This window comes from Panthera pardus, unplaced genomic scaffold, assembly GCF_024362965.1.
Source record: "Panthera pardus isolate Hobbes unplaced genomic scaffold, ASM2436296v1 HiC_scaffold_6, whole genome shotgun sequence".
NCBI lineage: Eukaryota > Metazoa > Chordata > Mammalia > Carnivora > Felidae > Panthera > Panthera pardus.
The window spans coordinates 96993860-97015602 of NW_026526991.1; the positions used below are offsets into that span (position 1 = coordinate 96993860).

General features: G+C 37.4%; 1 protein-coding gene across 1 annotated transcript; it reads left to right on the forward strand.

Annotated features, from left to right (window-relative positions):
• Positions 1 to 544: 544 nt before the first annotated feature.
• Positions 545 to 18119, forward strand: LOC109259060 (NKG2-A/NKG2-B type II integral membrane protein-like). The gene is made up of 6 exons (XM_053894932.1): positions 545 to 731; positions 1139 to 1216; positions 1698 to 1751; positions 2272 to 2423; positions 17393 to 17496; positions 17729 to 18119. Exons 1-6 carry the CDS (start codon positions 545 to 547, stop codon positions 17847 to 17849), a joined length of 696 nt encoding a protein of 231 aa, XP_053750907.1. The 3' UTR covers positions 17850 to 18119.
• Positions 18120 to 21743: the final 3624 nt, after the last annotated feature.

The following is a 21743-nucleotide window of genomic DNA, read 5'->3' on the forward strand; positions in this document are numbered from 1 at the left end:
ATTTGATAGCACATGACCTTTCAGGAAAGAAATCTAAGTCCCCAAATAGAAATATTTTACTTCAGGGAATTTCTATTTGTGCTAAAACTAGTATTCTCCAATCAGAACACTCAATTTTTAACCAATAGTGGTTTTAAATTGTCCAAAATATCATGCAGCATTCTTTTCCTAATACTGCGTTTTAATTTTAGCCCAGTTAATAGTGTTGAAATGTTTCTGCGGAATTATAAGGACAGTATTATTCACGAATTCCTTTATTCCTCTCTCATTTATTTCTTTACATTTTTCCAACAAATACTATTGTGTCAAACATAGAATAGCATAGTAAAAACCACTTATTCTATCATGAAACACTTATTTCTATCTCTACGGAAGTTAGTACCAGACTTTATATTGTTCAACTGCAAATGAGTAGCATCCCTCACCCTGCACCCCACCCGGTGTCACTGTACTAGCAATGTCGTCAGCACATGACACACACTCTTGATCAAGACCTTCAGGGCAGTTTCATCCACATTGTAGCTGACACTACTCAGCTGCAGACATGAACAACCAAGGCGTGACTTATGCGGAACTCCATCATGCTAAGGGCTCAAAAAGACAGCAAGTGCAACCTAAGGGCACGAAGTGTTCCATTTCAGTAACTGAGGAGGAGATAGCCTATGCAGAATTAAATCTTCAAAATGCTTCTCGGGCCCTTCAAGGGAATGGCAAGAACTCTCCCTGCAAAGGTAAAACATTTAATACACACACAGTATACCTGTTCTAGAATGTGCAGTTGGGGTACAGGGGTGTAGGGAGTGAGTAGGGAATGATCTCGCATATTTTTCATTTGTGAGAATCCAAACTTGAATTTGGAATACGGTACTGTAATTAAAATCTGAGAACTAACTTTGTTCAGGCATTGTTGTAATTTGTAGTCTTTACCAACATGTCATGGAGTAGTATATTTACTGTAAATGCAAGGGTATATTCTGAGAGAAGATTACAATAGCAGATACAGGTTTGGAGTCCCAAGTTTTTATGTGGGATTCCATGTGCATCGTTGGTTCTGTTTGTAAATTTTCTAAATGATTATTTCTGTGCATCCTTTCTCAGTGTTTTCATTTCTCTTTCTACTATTTATCATCATGTCCAGAGAAGCTCATTGCTGGGATCCTGGGAATCATCTGTCTTGTCTTGATGTCCACTGTGGTAATACTAGCTGTTAATCCCGGTCAGTAAGTGTTTAAATGACGAAAGGGAATATTTCACTTTAATGGTCCTCAGTGGCTCAAAATATTTCATAACATTATGGAATTTTATTCTCTTATTTAAATGCATTCAAGCTCTAACTTGGAATGATTATTCTGAAACTGTCAAAGGTAGAAATAACAACAATTGTCGGTAGTATTACATATTTATTCTCATAACTCGGATTTCATAACTCAAAGACAAGGTATAGGAAAGAGACCTTATGGAGAAACACAAATTAATTCTTGAGATTGGTTACCAAATACTGTAAGAGGTGGTGCGGTTTGATTCGTTTAGGCTTTTGAAATGTCTTCCCCCGTTATTCACTTTTTACTGGTAAAATTAATTTTATTACAGTTTTCTAATTCTAAACCATACACCAAATTTCAAACTAAGAAACTCAGTCATTATGATTTGTTTAGTTTAACATTAAGTTTGTATGAGGATTACTTTAATTGTTCTAGGTACTGACACACCGGAGCAGAATAATTCTACCCCGGAAACAAGGATCCAGAAAGGTACAACATCATTTTCAAAATTCTGTTATTAGTATAGTTTCTATTTTGTCTCCGTCTGAGGCTAGGCAAAGAAGTTAATCGAGTCTATTTGGGTGAAAATCAATTAGAAGTTCACATATAAACTTTCTGAAATAATGATTGTCAGAGAATATTACTTCTTCTGTAACAATTTGAAGAAATACTCATTTAAAATCACCACACGCATTGTTACCAATCACCTCAAACTTCCTCTTGCTATAACATGGTAAGAGACAAATCATTTTACTATCCATAAAAGTGATTTTGTTCAGTGACTCTCAGGACATGTAGAGATGGATACTTTTGTGTGTTTGCTTTGTATGGGCACATAAATTAGGATGAGAACCTGACCATTCTCTGTGAGTGTGTGTGAGCCTATTTTATTTATACCATCCTGGGAGGATGCATAGATATGTGATGTATACAAATGTATATACCCATGCAAAAATTTGAGTTTTGTAATATTCAAAATTTTTGATAATATCTCATCATCTTCTTCTAGCACATCACTGTGGTCGTTGTCCAGAAGAGTGGGTTACGTATTGCAACAATTGCTATTACATCAGCATTGAAAAAAAACCGTGGAATAAGAGTTTGATGTCCTGTGCTTCTAAAAACTCTAACCTGCTCTCCGTAGATAATGAAGAGGATGTGGTAAGATTTCAAATGCTTCCAGAGTTTATTAAAAGCTTATCAGTTAATATTATATTTGTAGAGCTCATCCATATTTTTGTAAATATTTGTAGGTTATTTGCTTTGAAGTCTGTTTATAGTTTGGGTATGATATTTTATTTATATTTTTATATCGTTACTGCACATTTAATAATTTCCAGTTCTTGCTTTTCATAGAAAACCGTGTTTCTATAAATGCCCTTTAGCATGAAATAAACTTTGCTATTTAATTTTGACGCTTCAAGGAAAATAAGTACATGATTGCACAAATTGAACACAAACTAGTTAGAACCACGCACTTACAAGACAGATCATGATGTAGAAGTTTAGGGCTTTTATTAGCCCTATCCATTTACATTATGGAGTATTTTTGCTTAATTTTGGACTTTTTCTCAATGGAATCATGCAGTATGCATTTTTATGTGTGTCTCCCTTCGCTCTCATATGACATTTGTAAGGCATTATATTATTGCATTTGTCTATAGTTTGTGAATTTTCACTGCTGTCTTCTATGAATATGACATTTTAAAATTTATTTTCACAAATTTAGTTCCCTTTTAGTATGTGGATATTATGAATAACTTTTTATGGAAAGCTTTTTCCATGGCTTTTTCTCACATATTGTGTTGTATTTATAATAACTTATATATGATGCATAACTATATAGTATATGATATACTGCATTTGCTTATAAATATTACACTTATCATAAGAAAATACAAATATAGAAGTATAAGATAATTGTCCTTATGGGTATTTATAATACATTTTCTTCTAAGCGTTAGAATGAAATTACACAGTTACGTGTATATTTCAATTTATCACCTTATTCCAACATTTTTCTAATGTATTGTGTAAACACACCGTGTACAAAATAACCCCTTAATCTCACATTCACTAGTGAAAAATTAATGTAATAATTTCTGATGATTGTATAACAGTACCATTTCCTGTGAGAATGCTTGAGTGTATCTCTTGCCCATTTCTCCCGGACAGTGTCGCTTTTCCCTTCTTAGAAGTCCTCGTCCAATTTTAGACATGAGCTCTTTTTTGAGTTTGTAAGACGCGAATAGATTTTGGATGCTGTGACTATCATTTTTACCCTCACATTGGAGGTTTTAATGACACAAATGCATTAATGATACTATAGTCCAATTTATCATTTTGAATGGTGGTGATTATTTTGGACCTACTTCATGACTATCCTGTCTTATGTTACTTTCTAAGATTTAACTTTTCTCTTCATGTCTTTATTTGTTTTTACTCTTAATTAAGGTTTATGACCTACTGGAACTTTCTTTTTGGTGATGCTGTGTTTGTCATGCTATAAGAAAAAGGTTATACTTTTCTACATCATGACCTAATTGATGGAGCATAATTTGTAGCAAAGTGGATCTTTTCTTCATAAATAACTTTATATATGTACTTATATGCTTTAATCTGCTTTATGTAAATAATGTAGATATCAAACATCTTTATATAGATGATTACATTTTCAGAGATCATAGTCTACGCAGTCTATCACAACCCACAGCAGTTTGAGTAAAATGTAGAGCCTTACTTTCCTTTATGGCCCCTAATGTTGTCCCATTCATAATATAATTGTCTTAAATATTTCTCTACTAAAATTGAGAATCAAACTGATTTTATAATTTTGCTTCAACTGATAATTTTCCCTCAAATATGAAACAATTTAGAAAGCACGAGAGGTGAAGGAAGTCCATTAGAACCAGTGATCTTTTTATTTTCTTTTGTTCTTTCTTCCTGACATTCCCTGATTCCTTTTGTTATCAGAAAACTGCTAAAGGGAATTATTTTCAGAGTGGGTCTTGTGGTGACACATTTATTTTAAGCTTATTTATTTCGAGAGAGTCAGAGACAGCACGATTTGGGGGAGAGGGCGGAGAGAGAGAGAGAGAGACAGACAGACAGAGAGAGAGAGAGAGAAAGAGAGAGAATCCCAAGCAGGCTCCACACTACCAGCACAGAACCAGTTGCAGGATTTGAACTCACAAAACTGTGAGGTCAGAACCTGAGCAGAAACCAAGAGTGGTACACTTAACTGACTTGAGCCACCCAGGTGCCCCTGGTGACAAATGTTCTTAGTTTTCCTTCACCAGACAACGTGTTGATTTCCCCTGCATGCCTGGGTGATATTTTTGTGGGTTTGTCAATTGTTTTTGATCGGAATATGCAGTTAGTGTCTAAAACTTTTGCCGTTCTGGCATGCCCTCCAGGGGAGGGGCAGAGAGAGAGGGAGACACAGAATCCGAAGCAGGCTCCAGGCTCTGAGCTGTCAGCCCAGAGCCTGACTCGGGGTTTGAACCTATGAACTGTGAGATCATGACTGGAGCTGAAGTCAGATGCTCAACTGACTGAACCACCCAGGTACCCTGCGATTGGGGACTTTTGTGTATACCTATTGGTGTCTGTGGTTTTCCAGCCTCTCTGGCACCAGTCTGGGATATGTGAGGTAAAGAAAATTTCCAGGGAGCTCGCTGCCATGTCATTCCTCAGGTCTCCAGTGCCTGGTTCGGTCAGCTTTCTCATCACCTTTCTGAGTCTTCTTCTATTGTTTTCCGTTTAATGCCCAGGGTTGTAGCTGTATTTGGTGAGAGGAATAGAGAAAATTCTACCCTCTCTATCTTTCCAGAACAGGAAGTCTGGTCTGTAGTGGTTTTAATTTGAATGTTCCCAGGCTAGTAGTGTTGAGCATTGTTTCGTATTCTCTTTGCCCTCCATATATGTTTTTCGGTGAAGTTTCTATTGAAATATTTTGCACATATTTTTACTCTTTGTTATTACATTTTGAGAATTTTTTTATGTATCCTGGCAGCAACTCTTTTATTGGATGTATGATTTGTAAATATTTCTTTCCAAGATGCTGACTTGTCTTTCTTTTCTCTTCAAATAGAGAAATTATCCTGATGAACTACACTTTATCACTTTGTTCTTTTATGGTTCATGTGGCTGGTGTTCTAAGAAATCTCTGCCCAACTTTAGGCTATGTGTTTTTTTCTGTTACATCATCTTGAAATTTTATCTTTCACACCTATGTATGAGCCATTTTTATATTTGTGTACGTAGTGTAAAGTATATATTTATTAATAATTTTAATATCCCATTGCTTCCCAAACATTTGTTGAGAAGACTATACTTTCTCCCATGAATGACCTTACATCTCTGTTGAAATGTGCACTCCATATACGTGTGGATATAAATTTTCCACTCTCTAATCTGTTCCATTAATCTCATTATATATATTTTATGTCAATTTCATATGTTAAAAACCATCATTTTTTTAAACAGTGAGTTTATATCAGTACTTTTTCAGAGTTATCATATCTATTCTAGATCTTTCATGGATGTTTCCTATTATTTTCTATCTTTCTAAAGAAATATATATAGATATAGGTATATACTTATATAGGTATATACCTATATCTATATATCTATATTAAGTATATTTATTTATTTATAATAATATTATAAATATTATTTATTTATTTATTTGAGAGGGAGAGGGAGAGAGAGATTCCAAGCAGCCTCCTCGCTGTTCAATGCAGAGCTTAATGCAGGACTCAAATCTCATGAACTGTGAGATCATGACCTGAGTCAAAATCAAGAGTTAGACACTTAACCAGCTGAGCCACCCAGGTGCCCCTCTATGGATATTTTTAAAATGAAGAATGAATATTAGTTTTATCATTTGCCTTCTGCATCCGAGAAATCACATCATTTGATCTTTTTTATCCTGCTAATGTGACAGATAAAATCTATGGAACTTCAAACGTAAATCCAACATGGCATTACTTCAATAAATCTACTTATGTGATTGTCCATTATTTTTATATATTGTCAGAATCTATTTATGATTGCCACTGACATGCAATTTAGGTTCTTTTTTAGTATTCCCATCAAAATGTACTTAATACATATTTCTATAACCCCTTTCTTTCTACCCTACAAGGTTATCTTTTTGTTTTTTAATTGGCATTACATTTTTTTATTCATAAACTTCTAAATACTCTGTAACCGAGTGTGAAAAGTTTTCTGAATTACAGGTAACATTGTATTAGAAGATATAAGGCAATTCTGATATTTTTCTTTCTTTTTGTTTTGATTTTCGCGTGTCATGTTCGGTAGGATTTTTTTTTTTCAATTTTGTGTCTGGTTTTAAGTATATTTGCCTCTTTTCATAATATTCTTTTATGGATGCACATGGTATACATGCCAACAGATGGCTGGATTTTCAAGTGTCACCGTTGCATGGAATCAGGTAATGAACTTCAGCAGCAGTGCAAAACGTCCCTTTCATGTTCTTATCTGTACTTAACACTTTATAGAAATGGAACCATACGCTATGCATACTTTAGTACTGGATCTTTCAGGTTAAACTAAGCTTGTGTGATTCATCCAAAAGTTGCATGAAGTTGCAAATTGTTCATAGTCCTTGCCATCCCATTGTCTGATTTTGCTATAATGTATTCATCCATTCTATTGCCGGTGCTCTTGGATATTTGGGTATTGATTCATTTAGACCTACCTTAGTTATGCTAATATACATAAATTCAGAATCAACTTTCAGCTAAATATGTTTATCATTTCTTCCTTCTATAACTTTAGCTGGCTCTTGTCTTTATAGCTTCTTGAGAGGGAAACTACTCAGATCATGCATTTTATAGAATTCTTCTTTTTGGATATAGGTGACAAAGGTACAGAAAGTCTCTAAACACTACTTTCGTTCTAACCCCCCCCCCAAATTTTTATACATTATCATCCAGACAAGGTAATTTCCATCATCCGGTACCAGATATTTTCAAAGACTGCATCTATGAACTATAAATTTTTCAGAAGTGAATCGCTTTCCACATGTTTGAAAATTCTCCAAATTTCTTTCTGTCGTTACTTCTCGTCGATTCCTTTGTCTTCAGAGAATATACCTTGATTTTTCCAGCCCTTAAAATTAAGTTCCCTATTTATGACCTAGAACACTTTCTATATATGTCAGTTGTCAAGGCGGTTCCTAGTGTTTTGACAGTCTTCCATAGTCCTCCTGCTTTTGTGACTAGCTGTTCTATCACTTACTGAGGGAAGAGATTTAAATCTTCAGCTATACTTATAATTCTGTTAGTTTCCATTTCATGTGTTTGAGGGTTCTGTTATCAGGTGACTAATATACGTTTATAATTGTTTTATTTTTCTCTTATATTGACACCCTTAACATTTTGAAATGTTTCTTTTAATTTCTACTAATACTTTGTGTTTTAACAGCTACTTTGTCTGATACTAGAATAGCCATCCCTGCTCACTTATGGGATTCCTGTTTGTAAGGTCTATCTTTTGCTATCCTTTTACTTTCACCTATTGGTGCCTTTGAATGTAAAGTGTGTCTGTTACAGAGAGCATGTAGATGGATCTTACTTTTTTAGCCAGGATGGCAATTTCTGTCTTTTGATTGGAATATTTATCTAATTCACAGAATGTCGTTATTGGGATAGTTGAATTCAGGCCTGCCATTTTGCCCTTCACTTTATGTCTATGTATTAGTTTCTTCTTCCACCTTACCTGGCATCTTTTGTATTAAACATATGTTATTTTATTGCTCCATTTTAATTCCACTATGGATGTCTTAACTATATTCTTTACTAATTTCTTTAGTACCTGTAAGAAACAAATGCATCCTTTGTTTGTTTTTATTAGGTAAAATTGACATATAACATTGCATAAATTTAAGGCATACAATGTGTTCATTTGATACATTTATGTATTGCAGTATAATTGCTAAGGTAATGTTAGATAACACCTTTCTCATGTCACATATTTACCATCTTGGGGTTTTTTTTGTGGGTGTTCAGAACAGCTAAGATTTAGTCTTAGCAACTCTGAAGGTTATAATACAGTAATGCTGACTACAATCACTATGCTGTACATTAGATCTCCAGAACTTATTTATCTATAGTTGTACTTTGTACTCTTAAATATCTCCAGAATTCCCCACCCCTTCCCCTTGTAAACAACATTCTATCCTTAAATTTTACAGGTTCAATTTTTTCAATTCCACATGTGAGACCATACAGTTTTTGCATTCCTTGTCTGACTTTTATCTCTTACAATAATGCCTTCAAGTTTTATCCATTTGCCACAAATGGCAAGATTTCTTTCTTTCTCACAGCTGAATAATTTATATTCAGTGTGTATGAATTTGTATATTGTATATATGTGATACCTTCTTTAACTATAATCTGTTGGCAGATACTTAAACCATTCTAACAGGCATGAGGTGACATCAGCTGGGGGTTTTAAATTTTTTTTTAATTTTTTTAACGTTTATTTATTTTTGAGACAGAGACAGAGCATGAGCGGGGGAGGGGCAGAGAGAGAGGGAGACACAGAATCCGAAGCAGGCTCCAGGCTCTGAGCCATCAGCCCAGAGCCCAACGCGGGCCTTGAACTCACGGACCGCGAGATCGTGACCTGAGCTGAAGTCGGATGCTTAACTGACTGAGCCACCCAGGCGCCCCCAGCTGGTGGTTTTGATTTGCATTTCCCTGATGATTAGTGACCTTATGCACCTTACCTGTATCTGCTTGCCATTTGTATGTCTTTCAAAAAATATCTACTCAAGTCCTTTGCCCATTTTTTGAATTGGATTGTGTTCTTTGCTTTTATTACATTGTAAGAGTTCTTTATATAAATGGATATTATTCCCTTATCTGATATTTGTTTACAGATATTTTCTTCTGCTCTCTACATTGTTCTTTCACTTGCTTGGTTCTTTCCTTGCTGAAAAGATGCTCTTTGGCTTAATGCAGTCCCACTTTTCTTATTTTAGTTTTTGTTGCCTGTGGTTTCGGTATCCAAGAAACCATCGTCTACACCAATGTCAAGGGTATTGTTCCTTTTGCCTCTACCAGTGATTCTATATGTTTATATGTTTCATTGTTTCTAATTTTCGTCTGTTTCAGCTTCAAGAATTCCCTTTAGCATTTCAGTTAGACATATCAAATACTTAAAACTGGTTCTGACACATGGTGGTCTAGAGACGACCACGAGAGTCATGGTGCTGCTGTCCTCTGCCATCCGGGGCAAGCTGAACCATTGACACACCATCCTTTGAGAGGCTGGGAAAGCTTTTATCTCTTCTTCGTTTTCGAATGACAGCTTTGCTGAGTAAGGCATTCTTGGTTGGCTGTTTTTTTTTTTCCCCCTTTGACCGCCTTAAAAATATCATCCCACTCCCTCCTGCCTTATGTTTGGGAAGAAGATCTTGTCGAGATGATCTTTCTGGTATCAGGTACTGCATGCTGGCCTCAGAGCCCTCAGAGCAGTACTGGAACTGTCATCCAAGGTCGGGCACAGATAGAACTACCATCGCCACAAGGTCTCAGTGCACAGGTTCACTTACTGTGGCTGTGGCACTGGGGTCCAAGGTGGAGACACTTGCAGATATGCCACGGAAACTGTATCTGGGTCTCAGGTGCTCATCGCTCTGACTCTGGTTGACAGAAGCTATGTAGCGGTGACCACGGAACTTAGGATGACAAGCCCTAGCAAGGATGGGTCAGAGGCTGGAGTTGCTGTGGGTGATGTCAAGTTTTCAAACAATAGCAACCTCGTGTTAGCAATGGCAGTCCAGAATCTAGCCATCGAGTGGGGATGGGGTTCAGAGCAGCAGGAGGACCCTTTACATGAAGATACAGAGTCATGGCATGGAACACTATGGGTAGAATCCAGGACAGCAGCAACTTGCACCTAGAGTGGCAGTTAAAGTATTCTTAGGAGCTGAGGGCAGGGTTCAGGGCAGCAGAGTCTGCCCTGGTAATGTTGAGACAGAGCCCCAACCTGGGACCAGGAGAGGGCAAAAATCAGACCAGCTCTAGTCTTGTATAAGGGAGGCGCTGTGGTACCCAGTCCCTAAAAGCAGCAATTGGTGTCCCCGAAGGCAAGTCTGACCATAGCAACAGCCCCAGGCTCTGGGAGGAGATACAGAGAGAGCACTCTGGGCTGCTCCAACTAGTGGGATCAGGATCAGTATCGGTGGGACACCTTTGTTGCAAAAGCTGCAGATGTCCACATCGTTGAAGATTATTGGTTCTCCTGCTCCCCTTCTGTCCATGAGGTGACTCCCCCTGGGGGGATTCCTCCAGGTGCCAAGTGGCTCTCAGCTGCAGGGTTGGGTGATGCAGGTAAAATGCTTCCTTTATGTTCTATGGGACCATCCTGGATTTTTGAACTACACCCGGTGTGTGCTGTTTTTCTGTGGTCTAGAGTGTTCCCTGAGCAGTTCTCAGTTTGGAGTTGTATAATTATTGTTCTTATTGCTTTTATTGGGATTTGCTCATCTTCTATGTTGCTGATAGCACTCTTTACGCATATATCATTAGCTGATCGCCATGTACTTCAAATTAATTCTAATTTCCATTAAAATATGTTATATTAACACGAACATAGCTCCTTTTCCCCCTCCTAAGTATTACAGGTATTCCTCAGCTGTTCAAAAATTTGCATTATGCCTGCGGCACCTGCGTGGCTCAGTTGGTTAAAAGTCCAACTCTTGATTTTGGCTCAGGTTGTGATCACATGGTCCATGAGATATGAAGCCTTGAGTCCAGCTCTGCCCTGACAGTGGGTAGCCTGCTTGGGATTCTCTCTCTCCCTCCCTCTGTGCCCCCTCCCCCATGCTCTTAATAAAATAATAAACACACCTTCAGGAAAATTTGCCTTATGTCAGTTTGATTTTGTGAAAGACCTACGTTAGTACCAGTTTTTTGCTGAACAACAGAATCTGAAGGGGATTAACGTGTGTAGGAGAAAAGGTGAAAAGCAAAAATTGTGCTCGCTGCTAGTTTTACTGTTAGAGGCAGCTCACACCCCCAAGCAGCAAGATTGGCCCTGTCAATTTCATTCCTCAGAAACTATACTCAGCATCTGAGTTCAGTACCAAGCATAGCTTTCAATTGTGTTTTTGAGCATCTGTGTTCAATGTATTTTTCATATCCATTCGCAAGGTGTGTCTTATATCAGAAAAACGTAAGGGAGGTTATTTGGGGGTTATTTATTTTGGTGGGGAATGTTTTGGGGATCAGGGAATATTCAACAATTTTTCCACATGAATTAATGCTATTTACTTCTTTAGTGTCCACCATTTCGGCTTAGGAACATTTTCATAGGGACGCTCTACTTTCAGAGAGAGCCGGAAACCTGTTCTTACAAGGTTGTACTGAAGCCAGCTACCTTCGGATTCCAAACACTGATTTCCCACTGGGGACTTGAAATGACGCCCTCTTGGTGACTTTGCGCCACAGAAATTAACAAATGCTAAAAAAAATAACGTACGTGGTATAGATCCCACCAACAGTGTTATAATGATTGCTTTAAATAATCTCATCTGTTGAAGCAATTCAGAGAGGAAAACATACACACAGGTTTTAAAATATACGAATATATTTAGCATTGCTGGCGATCATATTCCGTCTTGTAGATATGCATTACCAACTGGCATCATTTACTTGTAGCTTAAAGAACATTTTTAGAGGGCAGGTGTACTAAGAGGAAATTGTCTTAGATTTTGTGTTCGTTGTGGGGTCTTTATGCAACTTCTTTTTTGAAAATTTGTTTTGCGAATTTATAATTCTTGTTTGACAAGTGTTTTTATTTTGTTTTGTTTTGGGTTTGTGTGTGTGTGTGTGTAGGGAGTTGGTTTGTTTCTTGCTTTTTTGTTTTTTTTTTTCAGTACTTTCAGCTCTGAATTTGACCTTCCCTATCTTTCATCCTTTATTGTTTCTGGTAAGAACTCATCTATTAATCATATCATTATTTTACTAAATGTAATGAGTAGTTTTTTTTTTCTTGCTTCTGTCAAGATCACCTCCTTTCTTTTGTTTGCCTTTTTATTTTATTTTTTTTTAAGTTGTGGCAAAAAAATGCACATAACGTAAAACTGACCACATTATCCATGTTAACAAAAATAGACTGTTTTCTTGGAGCAGTTTTAGGCTCACAGCAAAACTCAGACAAAGTACAGAGATTTTCTGTATTCCTCTACTATCTATGTGTCTGTGCACCAGTAGTGCAGAGACTTTCTCACTTTCAGCATCCCTCAGTGGGGTGGTTCGTTTGCTTCAATTGATACACCTATCTTGACACATCTTTGTCACCCAAAGACCATAGTTTACTTTAAGGTGTACTCCTGATGTTGTGCATTTTATGAGTTTGGAGAAATATATAATGACGTGTATCAACCATTATGGAGTTATACAGAATAGTTTCACTGCCTTCAAAGTCCTCTGTGCTCTACCTATCCAAACTTCCTTCCCCCTAAACCCTGTCAACCACTGATCTATTTATGGTCCCTGTAGTTTTGTTTCTTCCGTATTTTCACACAGTGGGAATCACATGCTATCTCACATCTTACATTGCATTTAACTAGATCATACATCTTAAGCAACTCTAAGCACCCATGCTAGGGGCGCTAACTATATCTAGAACTTCTACCTTGTAAAACTGGGACTCTATACTCATTAAACAATAATTACCTTCTCCACTTTCCCTTCAACCGTTAGCAATTGCCATTCTACTCACTGTTTCTACTAATCTGACTACTTTAGACACTTCATGTAAGTGGAATCATACACTTTTTTTTTCTTTTTTGCGTTCATGTGACTGGCTTGTTTCACTTAGCATAATGTCCTGGAGTTTCATCCATATTATAGAATTGGTTAGATTTCCTTCTTTTTTAAGGCTGGATAAATACACTGTTATGTGTATAGCACGTTTTCTTGATCCATCCATCCATCAGTAGACATTTGGACTGCTTCTACCACTTGGCTTTTGTGAATAATGCTTCAGTGAGGATGGATGTACACATCTCTTTGAGGTCTTGCTTTCAATTCCTTTAGATATTTTGCAACATGTGGGATTACTGATTCAGTTGGTAATTGTATTTTTAATTTCTTGAAGAAGCTCCATACTCTCCTTCATAACAGCTGACCAATTTATGTTCCCAACAACAGTATGCAAGGCTCCTCTTTTCCACCTTCTCACCAAAACTTTTTTGATTCTATCCAACCTAGTGAGAATGAGGTGCTATCTCATTGTGGTTTTGATTTGCATTTCTCGGATTATTAGTGCTATTGAGCATCTTTTCATATGCTTTTTGACCATTTGTATATTTTCTTTGGAGATAAATCTATTCAATTTCTTTGCTCATTTTTTAACTGTGTGATTTGGTTTTTGTTGTTGTTACTGACTTGTCAGTTTCCTTATATATTTTGGAAATGGATCCCTTGTTTGATGTATGATTTGCAAGTGTTTTTGCCACTATTCATTCTGTTGATCACACCCTCTGACGCATAGAAATGTTTTAGTTTGATGTAGCCTGTTTCTCTACAATGGACTTTTCCTTTGTAGTCTGTGGTTTGGGTGGCATACCCGAGAAATCATTGCCAAACACAATGTTGTTTACTTTCCCCCCAGGTTTTCTTCATGCATTTACATAGTTTTACATTTATGTTTAGGTCCTTAGTCCTTTTTGAGTTAACTTTAGTATATGGTGGAAATGTAAGCAGCCAACTTCATTCTTTTACGTATGGATAGCCAGGTTCCCACACCATTTGTGACAGATACTGTTCTTTCCCTACTGAATGGTCTTGGCACCCTTCAAAAAATGATGAGCTGAATATACATGGGTTTGTGTCTGAATATATCTTTAAATTATTGTTTCCATAGGAGATTCAGGGCCCGGGGCTTCCTATTCTTTCCTCTTGCTGATGGTGTCCCACTTCAGTCTGAAATTGTGTGCAGAGCAGATATGGATTCTGTGGTACATGATGTGGTCCGAGGCTGATTGAGGTAGAAAATATGTCACCCATTCCCTGATTTTCACACTGACTTAAAACACATCTTAATCCACCCTGTTACCTCAAGATTATTTCTTGGTCTATGTTTGCAAGTGTCCCTCGGTCATTTCATTATGTCATGAGATGTGGATTTGTACGCGTTCATGCTATTAGCAGTTTGCTAAGCCTCTGGTGTCCACAAATATTTATTAAACTATATCTAATAAGTTGTTCATTCGTTGTGATTTACGGTTGTTGTTCTTTTTTTTTTTTCTGCCTCTGTTGTTCCTGTCAGACTCTATTTAGACCTAAGCTGGTTTTCCTGATCCTGTTTTGAAGGTCTCTGAACCCTGTTAAATTTTCTCTTTTTTTTCTCTCTCATCCTATGGGATGAATAAATTCTGTTACCGTAACCACCATCTCATCAGTTTTGCCTACGGCATCTCAAATTTTCTGCAGAGAAAATTTAGTGAATTTTTCACTACAGGTATGGATTTATACACTCAAAATGTCTCTGTGGTTTATTCATATAGTTTTATTTCACTGTTGGTATCACCGACTTGCTCTGTTGCTGCCATCACATTGTTCATTTAATTATTTGAAGTAACTTTTCATTATAATTTACATATATTTACGAATATTATTTGAAAATACTTTCTTCTGATAAATGTAACGTCTTATCCCATTAGTGGTTTCTAATGGCCTATGAATTCTCTTACTATAGAAGACATTTTCCAACTTCTTTTCATGTGTTTTGATTTTTCAAGTAGACATTCTTTGAAATATACTTTAGCAAACATACATTCTATTTTTTTTAGATTTATTATTTTTATAATTTGCATAAACGTTACTGCAGAATCTTCTCCTCTAAAGTCTGCCTGCTGATATTTTTGTTCAGGTTTTCCAGATTCTTTTTGTTGATTTTTATTTTTCAGCCTATCTTCCTAGGGACTGCCCTTGTAATTTTGTAGCTTAGATATCAAATACCAATTTTTTTAATTTTTTTAATTTTTTTATTTTTTTTTCAATATATGAAGTTTATTGTCAAATTGGTTTCCATACAACACCCAGTGCTCATCCCAAAAGGTGCCCTCCTCAATACCCATCACCCACCCTCCCCTCCCTCCCACCCCCCATCAACCCTCAGTTTGTTCTCAGTTTTTAAGAGTCTCTTATGCTTTGGCTCTCTCCCACTCTAACCTCTTTTTTTTCCTTCCCCTCCCCATGGGTTCCTGTTAAGTTTCTCAGGATCCACATAAGAGTGAACACATATGGTATCTCTCTTTCTCTGTATGGCTTATTTCACTTAGCATCACACTCTCCAGTTCCATCCATGTTGCTACAAAGGGCCATATTTCATTCTTTCTCATTGCCATGTAGTACTCCATTGTGTATATAAACCACAATTTCTTTATCCATTCATCAGTTGATGGACATTTCGGCTCTTTCCATAATTTGGCTATTGTTGAGAGTGCTGCTATAAACATTGGGGTACAAGTGCCCTTATGCATCAGTACTCCTGTATCCCTTGGGTAGATTCCTAGCAGTGCTATTGCTGGGTCATAGGGTAGGTCTAGTTTTAATTTTTTGAGGAACCTCCACACTGTTCTCCAGAGTGGCTGCACCAGTTTGCATTCCCACCAGCAGTGCAAGAGGGTTCCCGTTTCTCCACATCCTCTCCAGCATCTAGTCTCCTGATTTATTCATTTTGGCCACTCTGACTGGCGTGAGGTGATATCTGAGTGCAAATACCAATTTTTTTTTTAAAGACCGCATTCCCCAATGTTTATAGCAGCTCTACAACAATAGCCAAATTATGGAAAGAGGCTGAATGTCCATCAACTGATGAGTGGATAAAGATGTGGTTTATATATACAATGAAACACTAGTCGGCAATGAAAAAGAGTGAAATCCTGCCATTTGTAACAATGTCGATGGAACTGGAGGGTATTATGCTAAGTGAAATAAGTCAGGCAGAGAAAGACAGATATCATATGTTTTTTACTCATCTGTGGAATTTGAGGAACTTAACAGAAGACCATGGGGGAAGGGAAAGGGAAAAAAATGTTACAAACAGAGAGAGAGACAAACCATAAGACAGTCTTAAATACAGAGAACAAACTGAAGGTTGATGGATGGGGGTGGGGTAGCAAGCAAAATGGGTGATGGGCATTGAGGAGGGCACTTGTTGGGATGAGCACCGGGTATTGTATGTAAGTGATGAATCTTGACAATAAATTATATTTTAAAAATAATAAATAATAATAATAAACAAACAAAAGACTGCATTCAAATACTGCAAATCAGGAGGATTCCCCCCTCTGCCATGTGATGTGTGTGCATGTGTGTGTGTTTGTGCACATGTGTGAATGTGGGAGGGGACAGCTCATAACTTTACTATGAGTTCTCAAGTCTCTTTCTGTTCTTACTTTCTCCTGGGTTCGTCTTGGCCTCCTCTCCATGTGTGCATATTCTTTTCCATCAGCCAAGAGTGTGTGGAGAGCTGATGTCAACTCTTCTGTTGTATTTTTACAGAACTACCTTCCCATTATATTTATGGGGGTCACAGAGCTTGACACAAAGACCAAAACCTCTGACTAGTAAGAGTATGGGTTTTCTTCAACATTACCTAATGAAATCAGCACTGGGAGCTGAAAATCAATAGGCTAGTTTGCCCCCAACCCCACCGCTAATCAAGTCTGCCCCTGTGGCACCAATACCACTGTTTTTTTGCAGCTTCTCGAACTGTAAAAACTGTGATTCTTCTTGATCGCTGAGCTAGGGTCAACAGGTGGGGAGGCATGGGAGCATCCCAGGCAAGAAAATGACAAACGTGCTGCTTCCTACTTGAATCTCTAGGATTTTTTCCAACGTGAATATTTCACAAATTATCATTAACCTTTTGTCAATAATCAGAACCCCAAAATTATGACCTTCGTCAGCATGTCCTTCTCACTTAATCCTGCTAAGAGACTTTTATAATGTGTCCAGTGCGTAACATTATATTATAATTTGAAAGATTTTACAAAGTAGGAAAGAATTAACTTTATTTGGTACTACAAAGTCCAAATGAATACAAGAGCTTTTCTAATAAAATTTATTTTCTCATAGTATTTGTTGAATTTATTCATTCCTACTTCGTGGATTAGAGGTTGCCACAGAAGCAATAAAAATTCATCTGTGTGGTCAAGAGGCTCAACTGTCTCTTCCAAAGTGTAAGTTTCCTAAGAACTTATGTTTTTTATGCCTTCGAGGAATTAATCTTAGAAAGAAAACCAGCAATATGTGGACAATTTTATAGACACAATTGTTGAAGTGTTTCCATAGAAAAATGATAGGGGAAATATTTGCATTTCGATGCATAACTATTAATCGAAATAGTTTATCCATCAAAAGATTATTGTATATATTGCTAAGATTAATGTGATATAATTCTCTGTATTTCAGGTTGCCAGTATCTTCAGAGAGTGACCAGAATTGTCCATATTTCAATTTTAAATTAAAGAAGAGCTATTTTGAATCCTGCTTAATCACAAGACCATATGTTTGTAAGCACCAGGCACTTTAGTTACCTCATTTTGGTATAACGCTATCTCACCATCTCTAAAGAGCATATCTCACATTTCTTCATACGCCATCCAATTATTTTCTCAGAATACTTTTAAGATATTCTTTGTTTGACCAATATTAGGTTCACAACAAAACTCAGAGGAAGGTACAGAGGTTTCCTACATTGTCTCTGTCTGTGCACATGCATGGCCTCTCCCATTATCAAGGTCACTCACTAGAACGGTCCATTTGTTACCAAGGACGAATCCACAGTGATGCATCATAATCACCCAAGTCCAAAGTGTACCTGAAGATTCACCCTTGGTGTTCTTCAATCTTTAGTTATATTAATGTAAAAAATACGTTCTCAAGGTACATAATATATATTCCTTAAGCTTTTGCTTTTTATTAAAATAAATTATAAATTCCAAATCATAATATCAAGCACTGTTACTGTAAAGCTCTCAATAAAGTAAACAATTCCAATCATATTTCCAAATTAATTGATTTGTCCTAGCCCTTAAAGGGGCCGCAAAGGAGGGTTGAACAATGCAGAGTGGCAAGGTTATCAGTCAGAATTCAATCAAGAGACAGAAACCAAAGGAAGTTTGATGTATACAATTATTCTCTATTTGTAAGGGAAAGCCTACTAAGAGGAAAGACTACTAAGATGAAAAAAAAATTTGTAAGAATAACTTAGAGTGAGGGGTGCCTGGCTCAATTGGTTGAACCTCCAACCAATTGGCTCAATTGGTTGAGCCTCCAACTTCAGCTCAGGTCATGATCTCACAGTTCGTGGGTTCGAGCCCCATGTCAGGTTCTGTGCTGGTCGCTCAGAGCCTGGAGCCTGCTTCAGATTCTGTGTCCCCCCCTCTCTCTCTATCCCTCCCTGCTGGCTCTCTGTCTGTGTCTCACTCAAAAATAAATAAACAGTAAAAAGAATTTTAAATAAAAGAATATGTCAGAGTTAAAGGAGAGTACCGAAAGGAGCGATCACTGGGAAGCCAGGCTTACTCTCCGAAGACAGGGTTTAGATGTCACTAAAGACATTGTTGCTACCACAGCTTCATGGCAGACATGCTTACTGGATTGGCCTGGGAGAGAGCAGCTCCACGGTCCACTGGTGAGGATAGATCTCAGGCTGTGACCAGCAGGCAAGAAGAACCCACACCAGAGTGTTAGGAGGCACAGAGCTGAGGGCAGGAAACTGATGGACAGGCCACCAAAACTTCTTCCAGGCTGCATACACAGGCCACCAAAACTTCTTCCAGGCTGCATACACATACACTTCCTGCAAGCATGCGGCTGGCAACCAAGCCACGGTGGCCAGAGGAGGGAAAACACCATGAAACCAGGAAGAAGAGGCCTTTCTGCTGCACCGTCTCTCCATTGTCTTTTACCGACAAAAGCCAACATCGTGTGAGATGATGAGAGTGAGAAGTTTACAGGATGTAACTCCATTATCTGAGAACGGAACACGGAGGGTAGATTTGGAGCTGAGAGTACTAAATTGTTAATGGGCACTCAGGGTTATCATGCAACAACCACAGGGTTGCTAAGAGCCATTCAGATCTGCCCACTTCCTCAGAGAATAGAACCAAGCTGTAGCTTCTGAATCCGTTTTAGTGCAGCGTTTTTAGTGATTAGTTTCATTTTTTGGTAAAGACTGGTATCTTCATCGGCTAATAACCGGTGTCCTTTGACACGTTTTCTTGTGTGTTGTTCTCCTCACTTGGATTGTACATAGTGTGGAACATATCCTGTTTTCTTAAATGCTCCAGATCCTAACTTTTGCCACTCGTTACTACAATGCCTAGGAAATACTTTAATGGGGAAAATAGTGTTGACTAATAAAGAAAACAAGAATTAGAAGTGTAAAGAGTTTTCTGTGGGTCAAGCAGCTGGTTATTGACAGAATTGGGGAGAACCTTGAGTAATTTGATAATCATTTAGAGATATTTCTACCCTAGCTCGCTCACAAGAGGGAAAGGATTTACCTTTGATTATTGTTTGCCAAATAACTTACTGTTTCATATACATTCATCTCTCTGAATGTAGCCTTCCTTATACTCTCTGTATTTAGTCCCTATACTCATGTAGAAAAATTATATGAGTATTTAAAATTAATTTCATACAACATGTAAATGACAGCTGTAACTAATCGCTGAAGTCGTGTTACAAAAAACTCAAGATTGCGTTGATGTTTACAAAGAATTTAAACTTATTTTTCACTCAACCATTTAGAGTTTGAGGGTGTTTCAGTTGATGTAGGCTGGGTAAACATGAACTTGGCTCCATACAGATTCAGCTCAGATCTTTTTTATATATTTTATTCTTAGAGGAGTGGATACCTGGTATATGACCTTTTATAACAGAGATTAGTAGCTCTCAGAGGAGTCAGCAGATATGTACTTCTTTTTTTTAATGTTTATTTATTTTTGAGAGAGAGAGAGAGAGAGAGCACAAGTGGGGGAGGAGTAGAGAGAGAGGGAGACACAGAATCCGAAGCAGGCTCCAGGCTCCGAGCTGTCAGCACAGAGCCCAACGTGGGCTTGAACTCACGAATCGCCAGATCATGACCTGAGCCAAAGTTGGATGCTTAACTGAGTCACCCAGGCACCCCAGCAGATGTGTGCTTCTTAATTCTTGGGCCCTAAACTTGTAAGGTATCCCTTTCTCACTCACATTATGTTGTGAAAAGAAGTCACATGACCAAAACTGTCACTAAGTTTCTGCAAAATATATCTCCTTTCAAAACAGTCAGATGGAAGAAATGTAGATCACTGAAATATAACCTAATCTACTATTATAGGTATAGGAATATTTTTGTCATATTTTATGAAATAGGTAAGCATGTTTGTAAAGAAAATATTGGAAAATAGTTAAAACACTTAGTACTTTAAGCAACTTCCTTTCTAGATTTTTGTTTCCTCTGTACCCAATATTCTCATAAGGTAGTTTTGTATAGTGGTAAACATCATCATATAGATGCTTTCACCAGGGTCCTTGATCAATGTAAAATGGGGAGTAAGCAGTAGAGCATAAAGGTTAAGAACGTTGGCAATGAAACCAAGTCATTTCAATGTGCTTTCAGAAGGCACACTCTTAGTCCTGTGACTCAGTTATATAACTACTCTGGCTCAGTTTCCTCTCCAGTAACATATGACAGAAATAGTATTTTATTCAGAGAGTTACTTGAAGGGTATTTGAAAGCACCTGTTGGCACTCAAGCATTCACTAGACCTCAGTCATTTTTACTTAAGTCTTTAGTCTTTAGTCTTCAGTTCCATCATCTGATAGGAGGATGTTCCATCATCTGATAGGACTGTAATTGTAGCCACCTAATAGGGCTGATCTGAGGAATAAATAATGTAATGCCTAAAGATTCTTTAAATAAAGTATAACCACACCGAGTTCTTGCTGTATGTCCTCTTTTCGTATTTTGCTTCCCAAATATTCAGTAAACTCTGGTTCCGAGAGGACTCAAAGTCTCAAACTCTGCCTTCCTCTTTTCACCCATCCAAATGTCTGCCGTCAATATATTAGTTTAATACGGCACCAAAAATATTGCCTCATTTAACCAACTCAATCATATACATCAAAGATATTTGCATGTTAAACAAAGTATTTGAGAAAGTCAACATGCCACGTATGAACACTAAACAAGAGTCAGTTTTTTTTACTGGGCAGGCAGTCGCATTTTGAAATCAAGTCACATTTACTGTTCCTTTTCTCGGTGATGAAGAACCCTTGTTTCCTTCCACAGTTGTTGTTTTGGATGTATTTTAAAGCCATCTTTTTCTGGAACTGAAGAAATTTGAAAGGAATTCTCAAGGTTGGACAAGATAGCCTAATTCGATTCGTAGATTTAAGAAGCCTACAGGATCCTAGGGGAAGAGGAGACTGATGTGCC

Excerpts from the sequence above, each read along its gene's own strand:
- LOC109259060 (XM_053894932.1), top strand. The coding sequence starts at position 545 with ATGAACAACCAAGGCGTGACTTATGCGGAACTCCATCATGCTAAGGGC. Across the intron at positions 1,217-1,697 it reads AATACTAGCTGTTAATCCCG|GTACTGACACACCGGAGCAG; the intron begins GTCAGTAAGTGT and ends TAATTGTTCTAG. Across the intron at positions 17,497-17,728 it reads TCAACTGTCTCTTCCAAAGT|GTTGCCAGTATCTTCAGAGA; the intron begins GTAAGTTTCCTA and ends TCTGTATTTCAG.